Source organism: Aethina tumida, chromosome 7 (genome assembly GCF_024364675.1).
Source record: "Aethina tumida isolate Nest 87 chromosome 7, icAetTumi1.1, whole genome shotgun sequence".
Classification (NCBI taxonomy): domain Eukaryota; kingdom Metazoa; phylum Arthropoda; class Insecta; order Coleoptera; family Nitidulidae; genus Aethina; species Aethina tumida.
In genome coordinates this window covers 10079911-10101033 of record NC_065441.1, presented here as the reverse complement: position 1 = coordinate 10101033, position 21123 = coordinate 10079911, and the positions used below count along the sequence as shown (strand labels likewise).

The following is a 21123-nucleotide window of genomic DNA, read 5'->3' as shown; positions in this document are numbered from 1 at the left end:
CAGTTGGTTATTATAGAGCTTAGATACGAGATACGAATGCGATTGACTATTGGTATGTAAGCAGGATTAACCTACTCCAATTGCAAAAGGAAATCGAAGATTGTATGTTCAGGATGTGTAATCATTAGACTAATGGCAACAATTCAAACTCATACAGCCCGACAGGAAGATTAAAATGTTTCGCTTTTCATTTTATTTAAGGTAGAAACACTAATGTCAATACTTACTTTATTTTTGAATGTATGATTGGTTTATATACAGCCTTGAAGTTACTTGCTAGTTTGTATATTGAAAAACTATTTAAATTTATATTTTTAAAAAAGAAACTTAACAAATAGTATGTATTTATCTAGAATTAATGTGGGTTATGAATATTACTTTACTAGTTTTAGCCTTGAGTCTAAAATTTGTTTAAATAATAATGTAGAAGGAAAATCAGAATCCTTTTCAAAATTAGCAGAATTGTGTTTCAAGATCGTCACCTACCATCATTTCAGAAGATGTATGCTAGGATCAATAGTTATTTTAATATGCCAATTTTAGTGTTTCCTTCTACTCTGTTGAATAAAATATAGAAACCAGAATGCATATGAGCTTCTACTTTGGCAACTATTAGTAGTGACCATTGTTTCTAAATCCCGCCATAAATGACTGGATTCGCCATTTAGATAAAAGTGACGTCACTATACTATTTGACTAAAATAAGAATCTACGTTCTTTACTGAGTAAGCGCTTAAAATTTGCTTCTCTAGGGTAATTAAGAGTAACGAATTCATTAATATTCCATACACGAATACAGGAGATGTGCTGTCTTAGTCATCTTTTGTTTTAAGTCATATCATATATTAAAGTAATTTGTAATAATGTACACCTTCTTTTCTACTACTACTACTTGGTTTAAAAGTAACATTATGTAACAAGTAGCAATAATAATATGAAAATATGATAGGATGAATACTCATACTCAAACTACTTTTTTAGTGAAATATCTGACTGTTGATTGAAATAATTAAGTATGGTTCTTTCCTTAAGCCCTCTAGTTATTCTAGGTATATTATTTTTAATTTAGAATTACAATATCCCACAAGAAATTAAAAAGAAAAAATTTTTGGGATTATCAATTGAAAATTAAAAAATTGTTTAATTTAAAACAATTGTTTGTCGATCACTAATCAAATAAATTAAATATTTAAATATCAAAACGTGTGAATAACTAGCAAGCTCCAATTTCATTTTTAAATTTCTGCAAAACAAAGTATATATTGTCAAATTATGAAAAATGTCATTAGTTTTAAACAAAGTTTGAAGTATTTATTATTTTACATGTACCAGTTATTTTTCTTTTCGTCTTTAAAGCACTTCTAGTAAAAATGGAAAACTTTGTCACAGCATTAAGAGCACACTACAAGAAGGTGATAATATTATTAACTGGCGCCCTTTTCGTTTATACAGTAAGAAGATACTTTAAAAAATTTAATGACAAGAATGTCAAAAAACCTAAAGATTTTCCTACAGTCGAAAGTATTGAAAAGTTCATCGACGAGTTTCCTTTAGACAAAATTAAAATCGACAGAACTCTCAGCTTGAAGGACCTACTGGCTGAACTTTCAGAATTCAGCGACGATGAAGAATGGAAAGATCTGATTGCAAACGTTCAAACTTTGTATCAACAAAATCCTAAGGTTTCGAATTAAACATCTAAACCAAAATTTATTATGTACACCATACCAACTTTATAAATATACTGTATTTTGCAATTTAAATAAATATATTGTATACATTTACATTGATCTACATTTATTGATTGTTTTGCTTCAGAAAATTATCCAAATGGAAGATACTAGCTTTAAAAATTGAATTTAACATTTTTAATAATATTTAAAAAAATGTCAAATGTTGTTCAGGCGACATCCCTAAGGTATACTTGTTTGCTATATTAAATCACAGTATTTTGTCATTGTTCTTGTAGAGAGAGAATCGCACCCTCCAAAAATATTCTTCATATTTGTTCTTATCAATTAATAAATATTAATAAAAAGAATAAGATCAGTTTTATGTCTTGTACTTACCTATGGATGGTTAAAGATGATCCAGAATTAAGTTTCCCTTTATTGAAGTATTCGACGTCAATATTCAGTTTTCGCAGCACAATGCCGTGTCGACAAGACGAAACTATATTAACAATACAGGTGATATCACAAAGTTTAAAGAAACCTGAATAAACTATAATAAGTTTTTACATCCTTTAATCGCCTTACTGAAGAGAGCAACAACTAACCAGTTGGAAATTTAACCACATTAGTTAATATAAAAGCAGGATCAGCATAGATTTAATTATTAGCTTAAATATATTTACGTAATGTGAATTCAAATCATTTATAAAATTCTCAAAATAATATCCAATTCATTATTTCACTTTTCTGATGAGTTATTCCACAGGATGGAAAAACCTGAATAACCGAATATTAGGTGATTCACAAGTCTTGGTGATGAAAGCGTAAAATCATATTTTAAAATTGAAAGCATAGAGAATTTCCAAAAATACAAGAGAAAGAGAAAAAAAGAGTCTGTTGGCATATGCATAAAATTCCCGAGATGACACTACATCATTCATATATAGGCAACCCAAATTACAGAGCTTGGAAATCCAAACATTACATTAGAACTACTCATGTAAATAAAGCTGTGAGGTTAGGTTTTCCCTGTAAACTCGATTGAAATTGATAGAAAAATTAATGCCAAACTCTACAGATGACATTGCGGGACAACTTTCAATTTTATCAACTGAAAAAGGTGTGAACTGTAAATTAAATCGTTAGAATCATATCTCATATAGAACACATCAATACAACCAATAAGAAGAAGGCAACAAACAAACAAGAACAAATAATACATACATCATAACATGTAAACACTGCACCATCCAACTGTTTGTTCTCTCTCACATATTTATTAAATATATCTAATAATTTGTATTTGTAGGCTATTAGGGTGGTTAGAATTTGGAAAGAATCTCCTTAAATCCAACTGACAAAAGATAAATTGGTTTTACTGTTTGCCACATCAACTAGAGAAAATTAAGAATGCTGACTAAAATTTCCAGAGAATGTCTTCATACTTTTATAAAAAATAGAATGCTAAACTCAGCTGAATTTGACTTCTCGTAGGTTAGTAACATCCTGCAAATAATTTTATATATACAGTAAAAACTTTAAACTAACTAGAATATCAACAAAGTAAAGTTGTTTTGTTCAAATTTATGCTTTCAGGCAAATACTGAAAATATTTACTACTTTGCGCAAAATGGTTGAACAACCACATATACAAAATTATTTATAAGAAACAAAAGTAGATATATTTAGAAGCTATATAAAATATTCCATTCTGAAGAATTAAACTTTAAATTATTCAACCAGAAATTGGATAGACAAATAACACATGTAGATCTGAATATTTTGGCAAGAAATTTAATTAGATAAAAGTGATTTCAAGATATGACCACAAGTTTTTACACATCAGATTTTATTTGTTCTATGTTCCATAACCTCTGTTTATTAAAAAGTACATTATAATGACTAATAACAAAATATAAATAATTATTATTATACCCTTTTTTCCTTTTTTATTTCATTGATTTCATTTGATTTAAATCTGAGTTTCCGGTTTTTTCTGGCCAAGAGATAAACTCTGACATGTTCATTATATGGTAATTGTAATTTCAAATAATAATATGACAAATTAACAACTTGATTTATTTCTGTAAAAGTCCTGTAAATATTACACACGTGAAATCCTAAAATTAATTAAAACATCTCCAATAATTAAATTAGCTTCTTCTAGTCTATTATTTATTAATTTATTATTTTTAAAAATTATCAGTATTACGTTTTTTAAGCTATTTGAACTCAACTGATGGTTAATAATTATATTTCATTAAAAAATGAAAAGTAAAAGAAATTTTGTTTTTGATCTTTTAAAAGGGAAACATTCATTTGATATTGTTGTAACATGCATTTAATATTACAAACATTTTACACAATTTTGTTATCACTTAACAATTATGAGAATTCTAACAGCAATATCATTGTAGGAACCCATAAAAACGTAGTTTAGGTTAAGAAATAAATAAAATTTATCGACTTTTCTACTCTTTCGTAATAGATAGCATATGAACCCGCAAAGAAACACGATACAAGTGTAAATAAAGTTCATTTTTCCATAACAAATTAAGTAAACTTGATTATGTTAACGATTCAATACGTATATCGAATTTAGTCACTATATAGAAGTGTAACACACAACATGAGCTGCCCCGCAAGGTTATCGTAAGTGAAATTTTGCTATAAACTTTTAGTTATTCCTTATGAATTCAACTATTTTTTCACTTCTTTATTTTATTTATTTATTTTTTATACATAAAGTAATCTAACTATGTATGTAGATTAATCTACAAATAATTATTTAGAAAGAAAAAGATTGGTTTGAAAATTTTTACTCTCATATGATGCAATAAACTAGACATAACATTAATATTGAACAAAGAAACCGAAATTTTAATTAATTTTATTTATAAATTAATTTTAATAATCTAATAATTTAAAACTGAAGAACATACTTTCTAAAATTGTTAAATACAGTAAATATATCGATATTTTCTTTTAGAAATTAAACGACATTTCTATATTGTTTTTAAACACAGTTTTCTGAATATTCATTCATCCATATAAGGATTTTGATAAAACATTTATTCTTTGAATTCTACTGTATTTTTAATATATATTTTTTTTTTATTTTTTTAATAAATAACGCATAAGTCAAAGAGATTGTTTTTCAATAAAAATTGTTGAAGTATTTGTTTGTCTGTTTCATGTTTCAAATTATTTAGTGTTAAAATATAACAAATTCAATTCAATTAATTTGTTTTCAATAACATAACTGGAATCAGTTTAAAGCTGAACTTCAATCTATTTATTTTTATTATAGTGATCCTGCACAAGATGGAGAGCAGCTGGGAGAGGAAGCTGGAATGTTATATGGAGAATACTTAATGTTAGATAAAATTCTTGGAGCCCAGAGAATGTTAAGTCAACAAAATAAGAATTTGGTACATGACGAACATTTATTTATAGTTACTCATCAAGGTAATGCAATTATAATTATAAATACGTTAAATTAATACTAATAAATAAATTAGTTTGTATGCCACTCTAAACGAGTAAGCTTCATTTAGACCTTAAGAACAAAAAAAAAAAACAATATTTTAATAATATATCTTTGTTTGTTTTCCAGCTTATGAACTATGGTTTAAACAGATTATTTTTGAATTGGATTCCATAAGAGCAATATTTAGTGATGTTTTAGAAGAATCTCAAACTTTAGAAATATTAAAGAGACTTAACAGAATAGTTTTAATATTAAAGGTAAGTACACACCAACCAATTATTATTAAATCAAATAAAATGGTTATAGAAATTATTAATCCTTCATTTATTAAACATATTAATTAGTCTAAGGTTCTTTACGTATTTTGTAGGTGCTTGTGGATCAGGTTATGATATTGGAAACAATGACACCTCTTGATTTCATGGAGTTTAGAAATTATCTTTGTCCAGCTTCTGGATTTCAAAGTTTGCAATTCCGTCTTCTTGAAAATAAATTAGGTGTACGGCAAGAAAATCGTGTCAAATATAATCAAAATTACACCAAGGTATTTGGTAATGACGAAGTAAGTCTTATATACTATATATAATTAATGTTTACCCTAAAGCATATGTATTGAATATACGCAAATTATATGATTATAAGTTGTTTAAAGATATATAAATTATAGGAAGCATTAAAATTACTAGAACAATCAGAAAGTGAACCCTCATTGGCCGATCTTGTACAACGATGGCTTGAAAGAACCCCGGGGCTTGAGTTGGAAGGGTTCAACTTTTGGGGCAAATATCAGGATGCTGTGGAAATTTTATTAGAAGAACATAAAACTCTTGCAAATGTATAAAATATTTGTAAATTTGATGTAATCAATTCTTACTTACTGCTTATTCTAGAAACAAATTTCGGACAAAGTAAAACAATATCATCTATTAGATCTAGAAAAAAGAAGAGAAGTTTACGAATCGATTTTTAAACCAGATGTTCATTCAGCTCTGGTTACTAGAGGAGAGAGAAGATTTTCTCATAAGGCTCTTCAAGGTGCCATTATGATCACCTTTTATAGAGACGAGCCAAGATTTAGTCAACCCCATCAAATACTAACATTGTTAATGGATATCGATTCATTAATTACCAAATGGAGATGTAAGCATTGTTTCTTCTAAAATACAATCTCGAGTATAAAAGATGTTAATGAAATAAATCCCGAAAATTTTTTTTCAGATAATCATGTCCTTATGGTACAAAGAATGATTGGATCTTCTCAGTTGGGAACTGGCGGTTCATCAGGTTATCAATATTTAAGATCTACATTAAGGTATGTAAAATTACTTAAAAATCATTGTAATTGATAATTTTATGTGTTAATTGATTTGTAGTGACCGTTACAAAGTATTTGTGGATCTATTTAACCTGTCCACATTTTTAATTCCTAGAAAGTACATTCCACCTCTTACCACTTCCATAAGAACTCATTTGTCACATAATTGGAAAAATGGATACAACGACTTACCTAGTAGTTAAGAATCCTGATGAATAAATGTATTTCCGCATAATAAATGAAACACAAATATTAGTTGTTTTATTATTTAAATTAATTTTAGTTTAAGGCTCAATCATTTACCTATCAATACAACATTCACGATTTCAAATTGAAGTTATAAAATCTGACAAAAATTTATTGAAATCAATTCTGTGTTTGCATAAAATATTCCGTACTATTTCAGATTTTTAATTAATTAATAATTAAATATCTTACAAAATGCTTTATGAATGACAATTTTAATATCCATAATCTACTACTGCTGGCTCGATACTAATAAAACTACATTTTATAAATATAAATACATTTATTAATATACAATTATACAAACTATTATCAAACTAATATATATATATATATATATATATATATATATATATTAAAAATATACATTTAAATTGTACTTTGTGGTATCAAAACATTAAGGTAACTTTGGTTTGAAATCACTAAAATTACACCGTGCGATGGTCAAATAGTGTATGAAAACTTTTATATTAATATCGGAAGTAGATAGATCAACTTATTAAGAGGTTTCATTAGATTAGAGTTAACCACTGTATGGAAGAAATAATTATAAATAGTACAACATATTTTAGATTTTAAATCTTGAAAATAGACGTATTTTTCAAGAAAGGAAATTTTATTCAGCTCATTGTCGAGACGTCACAAATTTCAGACAAATTTCTCTATCAAACTTTTAGATTTTATTTAATCGTAATGTTCTTTAATTCTGAAATTCGCAAGGCCACTAAGGAGTGTTACCTAAATACAATAATTATTAGTTAACTTAGCTAATCCAGAGAAACTCTCACAAACGCAGTCCAGCATTTTTTCGAAAATAGTTTTATAATTTTCAGTCAAAGTTTTCAATTAAATCGCACAATGTTATCATCATAACAGGAATATATATAATAGTTAAAATATCTTCAACATTAAAAGGTATATTCTTTTATTTAGGGCGGTTTTAAGTTAATACATAGTTTTGTTACTCTTATTCAATAAGAGAATGACAGTCTCTATATTTTTTTAAACATCAGTTCAACAAGTTATAAAAATTAGGATAAGAATAAAGTCTTTTAAGATAACTAATGAATTTGATTAAAAATATGTATGTACTTCATATGTATTTAGAGCACCTTGATTGGAACTTCAAAATATATAATTTTTTTTCAAATGTTATTTTGGAATTCTAAAGGCCAATATTAGACTAACATATATAACGCCAAGAACATTTCATTCAGTAAAAACCTAAAACGTATTATACACTTTTTGAAGTAAAAAATATATATTTTTTAAATTTATTGACATAATGGAAAATATAATAATTGAAAACTTATAATTACTGTAAATCATAGTTTCTCTTCACAATTAAATTGCGCAATTTATGATACTGGATTAAAATATTAGATAGAGACCTTAATAACAATGATAAACTTAAGCAAAGTAATTAACAAATGCATGTGTAATTACACCTCACAACAACAATTAATTTGACAAATCTAATTACTACAAATATAGACCTAATTTACGTCTCTTATCATCATTGTTTGATATGATACACCCTAAGTAATATGACCTAGATCTGAATATTTACACTCGATTTTGATGGGCCACCCTGTAGAGCAACCCACAATTTCTCTTAAACGAAACCCATCATTGAAATAAACAATTGTAACAATAATTTGAAATTAAGATTCAAAATTAATTTTTATAATTTTTTGTTTCAGTTATCTACAATTAAAAATGTTTATTCATTTAATCACAGTGTATTTCTCATGATTTTTACACTCTTGCCTACTTCTTCCATAACATAAGTGAATCACTGGCATCTGTGGCTCTCAAATTAATGACATATTAATTTCGCGATTATTTTTAAAGAATATTGCCACTTTTTGTCATAAAAATTGGACTCAAACCAACTAAGGTGATGTAAAGACCCCAATTTCGAAATTGATAACAAGGCTTTTACACAGCGTATTTACATTTTGGCACAGAAAAACAAATACTTATTGGAATGATAAGAACATGCATTGGTTAATTGTTGCTTGTATTATATACATTTACAAATACGTTACTTACGTATTTATTATATTTTTCATACATAATAATATAATTTAGTTTATATTTATACATCTCTTAAAATATAAGTCAAATTAATTCGTTGGTTTGTTCAAGACTAAACTTTTTAGTGTGTGGAATAAACACGTATATTAGAATTACTTTTTATATACAAGTTTATTTTATGTTTGTGTTTTGTGACCTTATAATAATTTTATTAATCACAATTTTGTTTGTAGGTCATTAGTGTATAATTTAAATATCACACATCTCCTTAATTATTTATATTATACTTATATCACATATAATTAAAAAAAATCACATACTTATGTAAATTTAAAACACATAAAGGTAAACGATGAATGACAAATCTGTTTTTATAATTTGATATTATTTTTGTTAAAACTAACTGTAAGAATATATTATTAACTGACAAACAAAAAAATTTTTCAAACAGAATTTTTCGATCGCAATATATAATCAGTTTGTGGTCATTGATTTTCTGATTTATATTATGTAAACATAAATTATTTATAAAAGAATCGAAGAATATTTAAGTAAACAATAAATGGATTGAAAGCAAATTAACCTAGTAATGCGTCTAATTTATCATTAAAAATGAGTTTTTTATTTCGTTATTTGACCATTGTTAGTTAATCAGTAGGTACTTAAATATGTTATACATGGTTCTAAGTACAATATACAGGGTGTCCCCGAAAGGTCTGATATAACACTATCACATATTACTGAGTCTAAAATAAGACTTGTTTATCCAGGAAAAATTCATCCTCATTTACTTTGATTAAACAATAACTAATTTTAGGTGAAGTTATTGAATGAAAAGGGCGGTTATACAAATTTTTTAAAATCCCGTGTTCTATAAGTCATTATGACACGCAAAGTATTAACTAAAATCTGAATTATTCTTCTTTAATAGAAATAATGCCTATTTTGAAAAATGCCAATTAGAACCTTTCAAACCTACATAACATCCATTTTATTGAATTATTGAAAATGTTTTGTATATATTAGTACCGAATTCCTACATGATCATTTGTTTATAAATATTTGATCATAAAACTGCGGTTCATATCTCTTTTATGCCCATCAAAATATAATTGACAAGTATGTGCAGGGTTCTCCAAAGTTGTCGGACCAAAGGTAATCTGTGAATTATTCTTGTAAGATCATACCAATTTTCAGAATCTCCAAAACTGTAGTGATTTAATTTTTAAAACCTCTTATAGGAATTTTAAAAATCAAAATTATCCTGCGATTTTGCAAATTCGAAGTTGAAAATAATTATTTTATTATTTTTTTTTTTTGAAATTTTTTCCCTGAACCATAAACTTTGAAACACCCCCCGACATTTGTACTATTCGAATATTAATTTTATCGTTGACACAGCCTCTGAAATATTATGATGTAGGAGTTTATTCGCTTCCGTAATGCAAACTTACATCCTCATCACTAACTCTGTAACTACTGTACACATTTTCAGCAGCCAATTCTCCTTGCATTAATGCAGGTGGATTATATACACGACTATGATTTGACCTATATTCTTTACCTTCTCGACTATGGTAAAATGACATGAGACAAAAACTTGGTCCAACGCGATCTTGCAAATCGTTAATTATATCTAAGAATGAAGGTCGCCTCATTGGTTTCCACGCCCAACAACTTTTCATAATATTATAAAGACCATCCGCACATTCTGGTGGTCTATCAAGTACTCCTCGATTTCTTACAAAATTCCAAACTTGTTCATTAGATAATCCTTGATATGGTTGTTCTGCTAGTGTTGCTATCTCCCATAAGACTATACCGTAACTCCACACATCAGAATCAGAAGTAAATACGCCATCCACTAAACTCTCTGGTGCCATCCATCTAACTGGCATAAGTCCTCTTGATTCTTTTCTATAGTAGTCAGACTGGTAAATATCTCTAGTCATACCAAAATCACCAATTTTTACTGTATTATCTGCTGCCACCATACAGTTTCTAGCTGCTAAATCGCGATGAACAAATTTTTTAGCAGCTAAATATGCCATTCCGTCAGCGATTTCTATTGCCATTTTATACATATCATTTACACTTATGATATGACTTGTATCTCTAATCTTTCGAAGATAATTTTTCAAATCACCTCTGTCCATAAGTTCCATAACAACTAAGGCAGGGGAACCTATTGACACAACACCAAGCAATTTAACCACATGGTGTGCTTCACTAAACTTTTTCATTGTGGAAGCTTCTGTTAGGAACTCACTTTGTTCAGCTAAACTAATTTGTTCCCTAGTAACTTTTATAGCACAAGGACAATTTCTACTTTTGATGTAACCACTAAATACAGATCCAAATGTACCAGATCCAATTTCTTCTTCTATTTCTATATCTTCTCTTGGAATTTCCCATTCGTCTCTTTCATAATTCATTCCTTCATATTCAGGGTTAATATTGGTTATAAGACGAAGCCGATCAATTAAACTTTTATCTTTATATCTCATATAAAATATAACAAGTGCGGCAATGATGAATACCAAAATACCTAATATTATGTAAATCCAGAAAGAATTATAGGTTATTGTAAAATAAACTTTTGTACTATAGTATCCTGGGCCTGCTAAAGATACTGCTTGGACTTGAATATAATAATCTCCAGGTGAGAGTTCCGATATATTGTATCCATATTTGCTATATTGTGACTTGGTAATACACAATGGTTTCGTGGATACTGATGTATCCGCAGTTCTTTCATATTTTATATTATATGCTACGATTAATGAATTTGGATCCTCCGGTTCGTCCCATGTTACTTGCACTGAAGATCCACTTACACTAGGACTTACATTTTTGACAGAGTCTGCATCAGGATTTGGCAATGTTCTATTAAAAACTTGAACTATACCACTACACTGAGGTCTACTAGACCTGTTTTGGTTGCACGCTGCTATATAAAACACATAAATTTGATAATGTTTCAATCCGGTCACCAAATAGCTGGTAGCATTTGTATCAGTAATGTTTATTAATGTCGTTCTATCTGAAGAGACTTCTTTCTTTTGACTCTCAATTGAATATTTTAAAAATGTATTACTTTCATTGGTTATAAAGTTTGTCATATTATTAACATTCTCATATTTAAACTTTTCACATACTTGCAGGCCATATTTTGAAATTGAGTTTTCATCACACAGAGTAAATTCTTCGTCACTATTTTGTTCAACGAAATGTATCTCTTCTTTTGTACAGTTACATTTACTGTGATCTTTAATTTTAACAATCGTTTTGGGTTCTTTAACATGTCTCTCCGGTTCTCTTGGATAAAGACAGAAATTTCGTTGATTTAAAAAGCTCGGCTCATCAGGTGCGGCATTAACAAAAATTTGATAATACGATAAGATCCCATTAGTTATGAATGGCGGAGACCAATTTATCCAAATTGCAGTTGAATTGTGTGATATTGCGGTAATTGTATTTCTATCCATTTCCGGATCATCCGAGAGAGTTGTGAAGTAATGCATGGCACTTTGACCTCCAGATGGTGATAGTACGTTAACAAAATAGACGTATTTTGTAAATGGTTTTAAATTTTTAATAAATAATGATGTATTGGAAGTATAATAACTATTCCAAATTTTTTCGTTGCATGTATCTTCCAGTGACGTTTCTCTTGAATGTTCATCTTCGGCATAAAATAAAGTATAGCCCACATAGTCTTTTGTTTCAATTGTATCTAAGGTTTCCCATTCGATAGTGACATTGTGGGAATCTATATTTGTCGCTTTTAACTTTAAATTTATACTATTGCATCTTGACTTGTCTCCATTTGAAATTTTAGAAACATCTGTATCATTAATTTTACCTATTCCAGTCAAATTGGCTAATTTAGATATTTCAGAATAACAAAGACGTGGATTGTAGTGAAAAAATATTGTTCCACGATGTATTGTTAAGTTAAACTTTTGGTCAAAATTCCATAATTTTCGTAAATTTTGATTATCAAGCATGTATATTGCATATCGGTTGTCCACTAAATTTTCTCCTTTAATCTCATTAAGGTTTGGCAAAAAATCCAAAGAATTGATCACATTTACTCGACTTACTTTTAAATATCCATTAATTACCCTCACTTCACGCAATTTTTCTAGTAATTCTTCTTTAGTATTATTATTATTATTCAATATTCTAATTTCTAAATTTTGGAGTAAGTGAGTACAACCAGCAAATTCTTGTAATTTAGCTAGTCCATCGATTACTCCGGTTATATTGCACTTTTTGATGCAGGGGTCACATGGTTGACAACCTAATTCAGGTTCCGTTTTTGTCTCGTATCCTGTGGGACATGAATTAACACATTCTTTTCCGAAAATCCACCACTTTCCATCTGAACTTGACGTACATTCTTCTTTTGACATGCATTTTAACTTGTTTCTGTTGATATATCTGGAAAAAAAACATAAATATTAATAGTTGAGAAATAATTTACGTACGTAATTAACGTATATTACACTTAGGTTTTATATTTTGCAATCGATATTTTCATTCAAATTTTTTATATATCTATCACTTTTGTAAATTTATCAAACTTTTTTAAATGATTTTTCAGAACCACAATTAAATATAGAAACATTTGTAAGACATATTTTCTTTACTATTTTTCTTATATATTTTTAAGAATCCAAACGTTTTTATTTAATCAATCAAAGATTATCATTGGCACTGATCCCTTCATAAACGATACCTATAATATTTGTCCCATGGATATTGATTAATTCATTATCTAAACAAAAACACCTTTATTGATTATGAAAATATTTATTTTAATGCTTTGTTCTTGTCCCTTTCAAAAGAAATAAATTAGTTACGTACTGGCATTTATTAATAATTAAATAATATCGTTTTGTCCTTCTTGATACAGTATAATTGTCTAATAATTTGACATTAAATGCATCATAAATAGCCATTAATAAATAATCCACCACCTGCTGAGCCCCAAGTACCTCACCTGAATAAATAAAACTTGATTTTGATATTCTAAATTTTAACAAAAACAATAAAAACTCGTGAAACTGATAGGAAAAATCATAAAAAATAAATATCAAATTATTATGATTTGTTTTAAAATTTGTTTGTTGTCTTCGAGCCAGATTCCAGGGCATATTATTTTTTTATATTGAAATACAACTTACGTATTACTTGGACATTCTGCTACACACTCTCCGGAATTTTCGAAATTTTTGCATATAACGCAGTGTTTTGAACTATGGTGTATTGTACAGCCTAGGCATTCCTGATGGCATTTGTCGGTCCCTTGTTTTTGACAAGTTTGTTGGTTCCAACAAAACTTCCCTGAAAATAAAAAACAAAAAAACTATTTATTCAAAGGCAAACAAAAAAAATTAAAGCAAATTAAATCACATAACAGAACTTGTTCAACAGAAGTAGAAAACATTTTTCCTCAAAGTGAATTTATTTAATTTTTTAAAATTTAGGATTCTTCTCCTGAGGCTCACTGAATAGTTTCATGTAATTAAAGATATCTAATGCGGTTCGCTATTTAGTAAATGGATATAAAATATTAATTATGTGGAGTGATATTATATCTCAAATCGCCCGAAAGATTTTAATAATATTTTAATATGAAATTCTGTAATAAATAATAAAATAAAGTCAAACAACTTTCCCTAATAACCACTAAAATTGGAAGATTTACTGAACAATTAAGTGCATCACGTAAACTGTATTTAACTTATCCGTTTGTTCACTTAATTAACTAATTAATTGATTTAATGAATTATACAACTTCAAGTGAAAACACTACACGAATCTAGATGAGCCTTAATACATTATTATAGTATTTATTTTAGTACTTCGTAGATAACAGATTATATTTGCCATTAGAAGATTTTAAACCAAATATTGATTTTTGACTCTATGTTTTATATTTTTGTATACAAATTAACAATATATATTTATTTCACAAACACATAAGCTCACCTTCACAATAATCTGGACAAGGAGGACAAGTTCTGTTATTCGCAAAGTGAAGAGCTGAAGCCCCTATCATCGTCCAGTTTATACTATCCACATAACAAAGCTCAGGGCATTTGTCAACAATCACGTCTCCTCTAGCAATATATATTAATTTGGTGAGTCCTATCTGAAACAAATTTAAACGATATTGATACTTCAAAGATATCATACACATATAAATTTATTTATAAGTGACAATTTAAAATTGTGCAACTGCAAAAATAATGTTAATAACTCATTGTCAAATTAAATGCCTCTGTAGATTACACGTATAGAAAATTTGTAAATATTTGATTCGAAGTGTCATACATTTTTAAAGTGATGAATAACAATTTTTTGCCTTTTAGAAGGAAACTATTATATTTATAGGGCTGCTTTAAAGTTTTGCCAGCAAAATGTTGTATAAAAAATAATTCTAATAATTTGTTCTTTTCACATTTGAAGTTCCATAATACAATGAAATGTCAACTGCAAATTGGTATTTTATAAATCCCCCAAACGATGAATAATCCCAAGATTTATCTAATATTTAGTATAATTAAAAAGTACTAGAATTAAAAGCTTACTGATTAATTGCTCATTACCTTCGGAGTTTCAGAGCGGTCTACTTCATTTATTTATTTATTGTTTAGTATCTAGTATAATAAATAAAAAACTATTAGATATAAAAGCTTATTGATTGATTCTTCCAGTCTTTTGGACACTGATTGTGCAAGATGTAGTTTAATTTCAAGTAATAAAAGTAACAAGTTTAGTAAAGTTTTCTCATTAGAAACTTTATTCTATCTTAGCGGATGCAAATAAGTCGTTTAAAATTAGATTATATTTTAAGCTGAACACCTAAACAAAAGTGAATTTAAATCTGGGAAATTAAAAAAACTTCTAGTCAAATAAATGTTTGATCTTTAAGTTATTTAAACTTGTTTGAATTTACGGGCATTTTAAATTCCTCTAAGACAAATGTTGATATATTAATTATTAATTTTAGTATAAAACTTCTATGGATGTGAACTACAATAATAAATTATGATCTACAAATTATTTAATTTATACGTTAGAACTATAAAAGCAGATTTCTTAACTGACATAATTTGTAAGAAAAAGAATTTATATTTAAAAATATAATCATAAAAATGTTATGGGGTAAAGTAAATAAAAATGATGTTAATAATATATATTTTATTAATAATAAAATTAAATACAAAATACATTTTTTATTTCCTTCTATAACACAACCAAAACTCTATAAACACGTCGATTCCAAAGCGGATTACCCTAAAACTTTTCGATATAAATGTATAAATATTTATAATAAATAAATTTAATAATAGAATTAAAATTGATTAACATTTTAGCTCGCACCGAGCAGATTTTTAAATAATAATTGAGAATCGAGCCAAAAAACTGCTTCCCAGTGCCACATCGACGTAAACTGTAGATAGTAAATCACGAAGCCAACTCAAAATATATGACATAATTTTTGGCAAAATTCAAAAATATTTCATACTCATTATATATTATTATTCATTTATTACACATATAATAAATATAGAATAATATTGAAAATTTTAAAAAGGTATGTATAAAATAAATTACAAATTATACAGTACTAATAAAACCATTATTCTAAGAAATGAACCAAGACAATACAAAAAACCTGAAAAATTACATAATTAATTAATACACATGGCACAATTAAACTATAATAAAATACATTTTTATTGTTTTTTAAAACTTATTTAAAAAAAATATTATTGATTAAAAAAAGACTACTAAAGTATGTGTATCTTAGTATTACTATAATTATAAAAATCAATCGTATTAAAAAAAAGTATTTTTTAGACCTTTTATTTATTTTTAAGTGTAGTTTGTTGTTTGAACAAATGTAAATAAATAAAAATAAGTTTTATAAAATGTTGAACCTCGTTTATTTCAATTTATTACAAAAAGCTTGAGAAATAAACTAAAACTATAAATCAATTAGTTATATTATTTAAGACCAATATTAAGAAATTGTTAATTTATAAATGTATCGATCGAACCCTAATAAAAAAGACATGTTTGATAGTAGCAATGCGTAACGATATTTTTAAAAGTCAAATAATGAAAAAATTAAAATACATTTAAATATATTTATTTACAAAAAAAAAAAACAAAGAAAATATTCATAATCCGTCTATACTGTGAACATTTATAAGGACGAATGGTTTTTTGATTTCTGACTAATCCCAGTATATAGTTTTGAGTTACTCGCCCCTTAGTTTATTATTTTCACTTAAAAGAAAAGCACTAACTAATTCCGTAACTACTCATGCAATTTTAGCCGATAAAATAGTGTTGAATATGGAACAAAAACACTTTCAAATTACGCATCTCAGTACTACTTTATATAGTAAAAAATGGCAAATTTAATTTAGTTGCACTGTTAGACTTTACATAGTTTATATTCGTGATCGATAAATTTCTCCAATCAAAAGTTATCAAGGTGGGGAGACATTTTACGACCTAACTGTATAAACATAGGTATACTAACACCCATTATTCAATTAACATTTCACTATAATTTAGTTATTGTAAGAGAGTTAAACCGAAAATATCCCGAAATAATGTCGATATAAATAGAAACGGAAACTCTAAACATAAAAATTTATGTTTTTCAAGGAATACGTCGTTAGAATGCCTATTTAGTAGTATCTGTTTGTTTGTAGAGTTATCGAGATTCGCAATCGAGGTTTGTTTTGCAGATAATATAAACATTGATATATAATATCTCGAAAAACGACACGATAAGACAACTGTCAGTGCAGTAAACTAACAATAAGTTTATTTTGGTGTTTTTATAATTGTAATGCTATGCAGTGATAGATATTAAATAGAAAACTCTTTTCGAATAAAACATTTAAATAACATAATTGTAATTATACATTACGTAATTTTATTATAAAATAATAATTAGTTAATTAATGACGAGGTGAAACAAAGTCTGCAATGCATTTTGAATAAATTACTAAATACCACCTAAAGATCCTCTACAAGGAAACATATTTTCTTCATAATGCGTTGTCATTAATAAGTTTTCTTGATTGGATATCTCAGTATTCGTAAAATACCATACTTACGTAGATATTTAAAGAATATGATAACTCAATAAGCATTAAAATATGTGCAAATACATGATCAATTAAATATAAAATCTCAAAATTATCATTTTCATTAAATACATTTATATTTCAACAGTACATACATGCAAATCGTGAATGTAATCGGTATGTCAAGTCCTATTTAGGTAATCTAAATTTATTATATTCTTACTTAAAATTACTGGTTGGTCAAAATGTAAGTAAGGTGGGCAGTGACCTTTAAATATTATGATAACTGTACCTTCCTAACACAACACGTACATAAATAAAATTTTATTAAAATAAAAAAAATAAATTATTTATGGTGCAACGTAATTAAATTTTTGCCGACTGTTTCGGGAATATAAATAAATTTCGTGTGTTCAGCATTACATATTTGTATGTTCTTATTGTTAGAGTTTCGTGACATTACATTCATTTTACTTACCTATATTATACACTTGTAATAAGCATAAAATGAAATAAATGTTTTATGTTGGTTGGTACGTGAGTAAAATTATGTTTTATTGTTTTAACAACGTCTGTTTTCGTTATTATCGAACTGCTACGATAAAAATGTGCGAGGTTCGAACAAATTGATAAATTGTTTATAATTTTGAAATAATCATATTTACAATTGCTGCAATTTTTATTAAAACATGTTACATTAAAAATATACAGTTGTAAGTTATTTTATTTTTATGACTTAGAAACTTACCTCAACCAGGTGTGGCATTGAATGTATCGCTAGAGCGTAGTCAAATATAAGACTGATTCCTCGAATAACTCTCAAATTCGGAAGTATTTTTCCAACGGACGTCAGATGCGACACTTTATAGAGCACCAAATATCCGGTGATCTCCGTAAGATCCGGGAACACGTACTTATCAAAGTCTTCCGGTGCAGTGGCGCTTTCCAACAAATTTATTCTGAGGTAACCGTTTATAGTCGTGCAGTTTTGTAGTCGATTCAAATTGGACAGCGAATTACGGATGTCGAGGGATGTGCACACTTTTGAATCCACAACAACAAATAAAGTCACCATCGAGCACAAAAATGCTATGCCGATATCTCGTGTCATGTCAAGGCCTTCGTCTCACCATACTATCTCGACATACCGCGTGTAACTGAGCAACAAATTGATGAAATGTGGAACGGAGGTGCCGCGTGCGCGTTCGACTGCCGGTTGTTTTTTCGGAGGTAGCGCGATTGTTATTCGAAGACCACGCAAGTACGCGCACACGTTATCAGTCACAATTAATATAGGTTAATTGGTGTTAATATGGCATGGTCGAGCGTGTGAAATAACACGGGTAATTTGTGTCTAGGTCCGCAAAGGTCTGCGTTGAATGGACTCGGGCAAGTGGTCGACGACCACTTTTACCATTTGAAGATGAATCGGACGCAAAATTTGGTTGAATACCGCTCAAATGCGTTAGACGCAAACTCAGACGTGTGAAGGACGTAATATTAAATATATAGGCAAGGTCATTTTGCTAGTTTCCCAGTCAGGTCCGCATTTAGACTCATCGATATACTTAATATTATCAACACATTTTAAATTGATAAGTAGACTACGCATTAAATATTTATCTTATCATTAGTACCAACTGAATGATATTATTGTTTAAATAAATTATACAATACCTATTGTAAATTTTATTTATAGTACTCATTCAACATTTCCTTATAATATTATACATATATGGTGACATGACAAACCTACCCCCACGGATTGCACTAAAGTTTTTGGGTAGTGGAACCCTAATAAATACTAATTTCATCAAATTTTATTTCCTCAACCAGAAAAAATATGAATTTTTCAAAAACACATTATCTATTTTCCAAATGAATGTAACTTAGTTAAAAATATTATTATTTCTTTAGTTTTTATTAAAAAATGGGTATTTTTGGCTTGTTTATAAATAAAATTTTCATTCATCCTTCGTTTCACCGAAGAAATCTCATCATAGACTTATGTCTGCTTTTGAAAAATTGTTTAATTGAATATTTTTATTAAGACATATGCAAAAGTAAGTAAGTGAGTAAATTAAAACATCAACTAGGGCCTTTATACCTTGAAAACAAATGTCATAAAAAATTTGAAAATATCCTAAAAATTTTCCAACCACAGCCAGTTTTATCATTTATATGAAAAAAAAAAAGGTCAGTGGGAAGATTGGAAAACAAAAATCCTCATATAACAGATATAATAATGTATAAAATTAAAAACTGCATTATTCTGTGAAAGTGTAACCAGTTAAAAAAGGATTATTGTAGCACACTCATTCAACAGAATAATAAATGGATGCTACAGCAGCCTTTGGCTATAAATGTATTTAAAGAATATATATCTTGCGGGAATTTATTTTTATAAATACTTCAAGACAAGAACCGTTTAGTTTGCCTGAATCAAATTCCAAATTTATTTGTATTAATTTCTTATGATTATTCTTGATGATTTCTTATTATTATTTCTTAATGATGTGAAACTGAATTTTAATAAACATTGTTGACAGACATTTGAATAAAGAAAATAATAATTTAAGCAAAGACAACATGAATAGGTAAAAATGTTATGTAAATGATTTATTCAGATTATCGATTTGTTTAACTAGATTGGTTACAGTATATATTGGACAAACACTTTTTACAATAATTAATTATATGTCAAATATTATCTTATTGTCTGATACAGAAAAGTCGAAATATTTTCGTAGCATGCTGGTATCAGTCTGTAAAAAATGTTTTGTTTTGACAATTAGAATAGAGTTTTATATATATATATTTTTTTCGAAATAATCTTCTTTGACATAGCTTAAGATATTTTGGGTTCGTTGACGATGGAAAACATGCATAATTGTTTCTTTGCAACAAGTACCCAACTAACGGTATATTTTAATTTTTCAAATTATGATTGTACTTAAATTAACGTCCAGAGTGAAGGGCAATTCCGTACGAGATGAATGATATTTAATTAGAAAGGTAATTCAATTATGCGTACAACGGTACTAAAATCGTTTGAATCGAATTCAAAATAACTGAGTTAGAGCTGATGAAATCTCATATATTTAATTAAATATGGCAACTGTATGGGACTTGAAGTTTCAACGGGTATAATTCGGTTATTTTACGAATAAACGAATTTAATACCGTTGATTTTTCTTCCTTACTCAAAATTATTTTAATTTTAAACAAATGTTA

At 27.6% G+C, this 21123-nt stretch overlaps 2 protein-coding genes across 4 annotated transcripts; one reads left to right on the top strand and one right to left on the bottom strand.

Moving 5' to 3' along the window:
* The first annotated feature begins 2750 nt into the window (after positions 1 to 2750).
* LOC109597258 (tryptophan 2,3-dioxygenase) lies at positions 2751 to 6733 on the top strand. Of its 3 annotated transcripts, none has more exons than XM_049969554.1 (9): positions 2751 to 2929; positions 2983 to 3167; positions 4984 to 5141; positions 5290 to 5420; positions 5534 to 5725; positions 5831 to 5998; positions 6054 to 6303; positions 6382 to 6475; positions 6537 to 6733. In XM_049969554.1, exons 3-9 carry the CDS (start codon positions 5027 to 5029, stop codon positions 6679 to 6681), a joined length of 1095 nt encoding a protein of 364 aa, XP_049825511.1. In that variant the 5' UTR covers positions 2751 to 2929; positions 2983 to 3167; positions 4984 to 5026; the 3' UTR covers positions 6682 to 6733. The 3 variants fall into 3 exon arrangements, with proteins under 3 accessions (XP_049825511.1, XP_019868463.1, XP_019868462.1); XM_020012904.2 differs by having other exon boundaries at positions 2779 to 2793; XM_020012903.2 differs by lacking the exons at positions 2751 to 2929; positions 2983 to 3167 and adding an exon at positions 4208 to 4325.
* Positions 6734 to 6987: 254 nt separating this feature from the next.
* On the bottom strand, positions 6988 to 19542 carry LOC109607594 (insulin-like growth factor 1 receptor). Its single transcript, XM_020024065.2, has 4 exons — positions 18638 to 19542; positions 14765 to 14927; positions 13957 to 14116; positions 6988 to 13210 (listed from the first exon to the last, which is right to left on the bottom strand). Exons 1-4 carry the CDS (start codon positions 18998 to 19000, stop codon positions 10192 to 10194), a joined length of 3705 nt encoding a protein of 1234 aa, XP_019879624.2. The 5' UTR covers positions 19001 to 19542; the 3' UTR covers positions 6988 to 10191.
* Positions 19543 to 21123: the final 1581 nt, after the last annotated feature.

Bases quoted from the DNA above. Each gene is read 5' to 3' on its own strand.
- LOC109597258 (XM_020012903.2), top strand. From the start codon at position 4,303: ATGAGCTGCCCCGCAAGGTTATC. The intron at 5,999-6,053 runs GTATAAAATATT...TGCTTATTCTAG, and splicing joins AACATAAAACTCTTGCAAAT to AAACAAATTTCGGACAAAGT. The intron at 6,304-6,381 runs GTAAGCATTGTT...ATTTTTTTTCAG, and splicing joins ATTAATTACCAAATGGAGAT to ATAATCATGTCCTTATGGTA.
- LOC109607594 (XM_020024065.2), bottom strand. From the start codon at position 19,000: ATGACACGAGATATCGGCATAGCATTTTTGTGCTCGATGGTGACTTTA. The intron at 14,928-18,637 runs GTAAGTTTCTAA...AATTTGTTTCAG, and splicing joins CAATGCCACACCTGGTTGAG to ATAGGACTCACCAAATTAAT. The intron at 13,211-13,956 runs GTAAGTTGTATT...TTTTTTTTCCAG, and splicing joins GCAGAATGTCCAAGTAATAC to ATATATCAACAGAAACAAGT.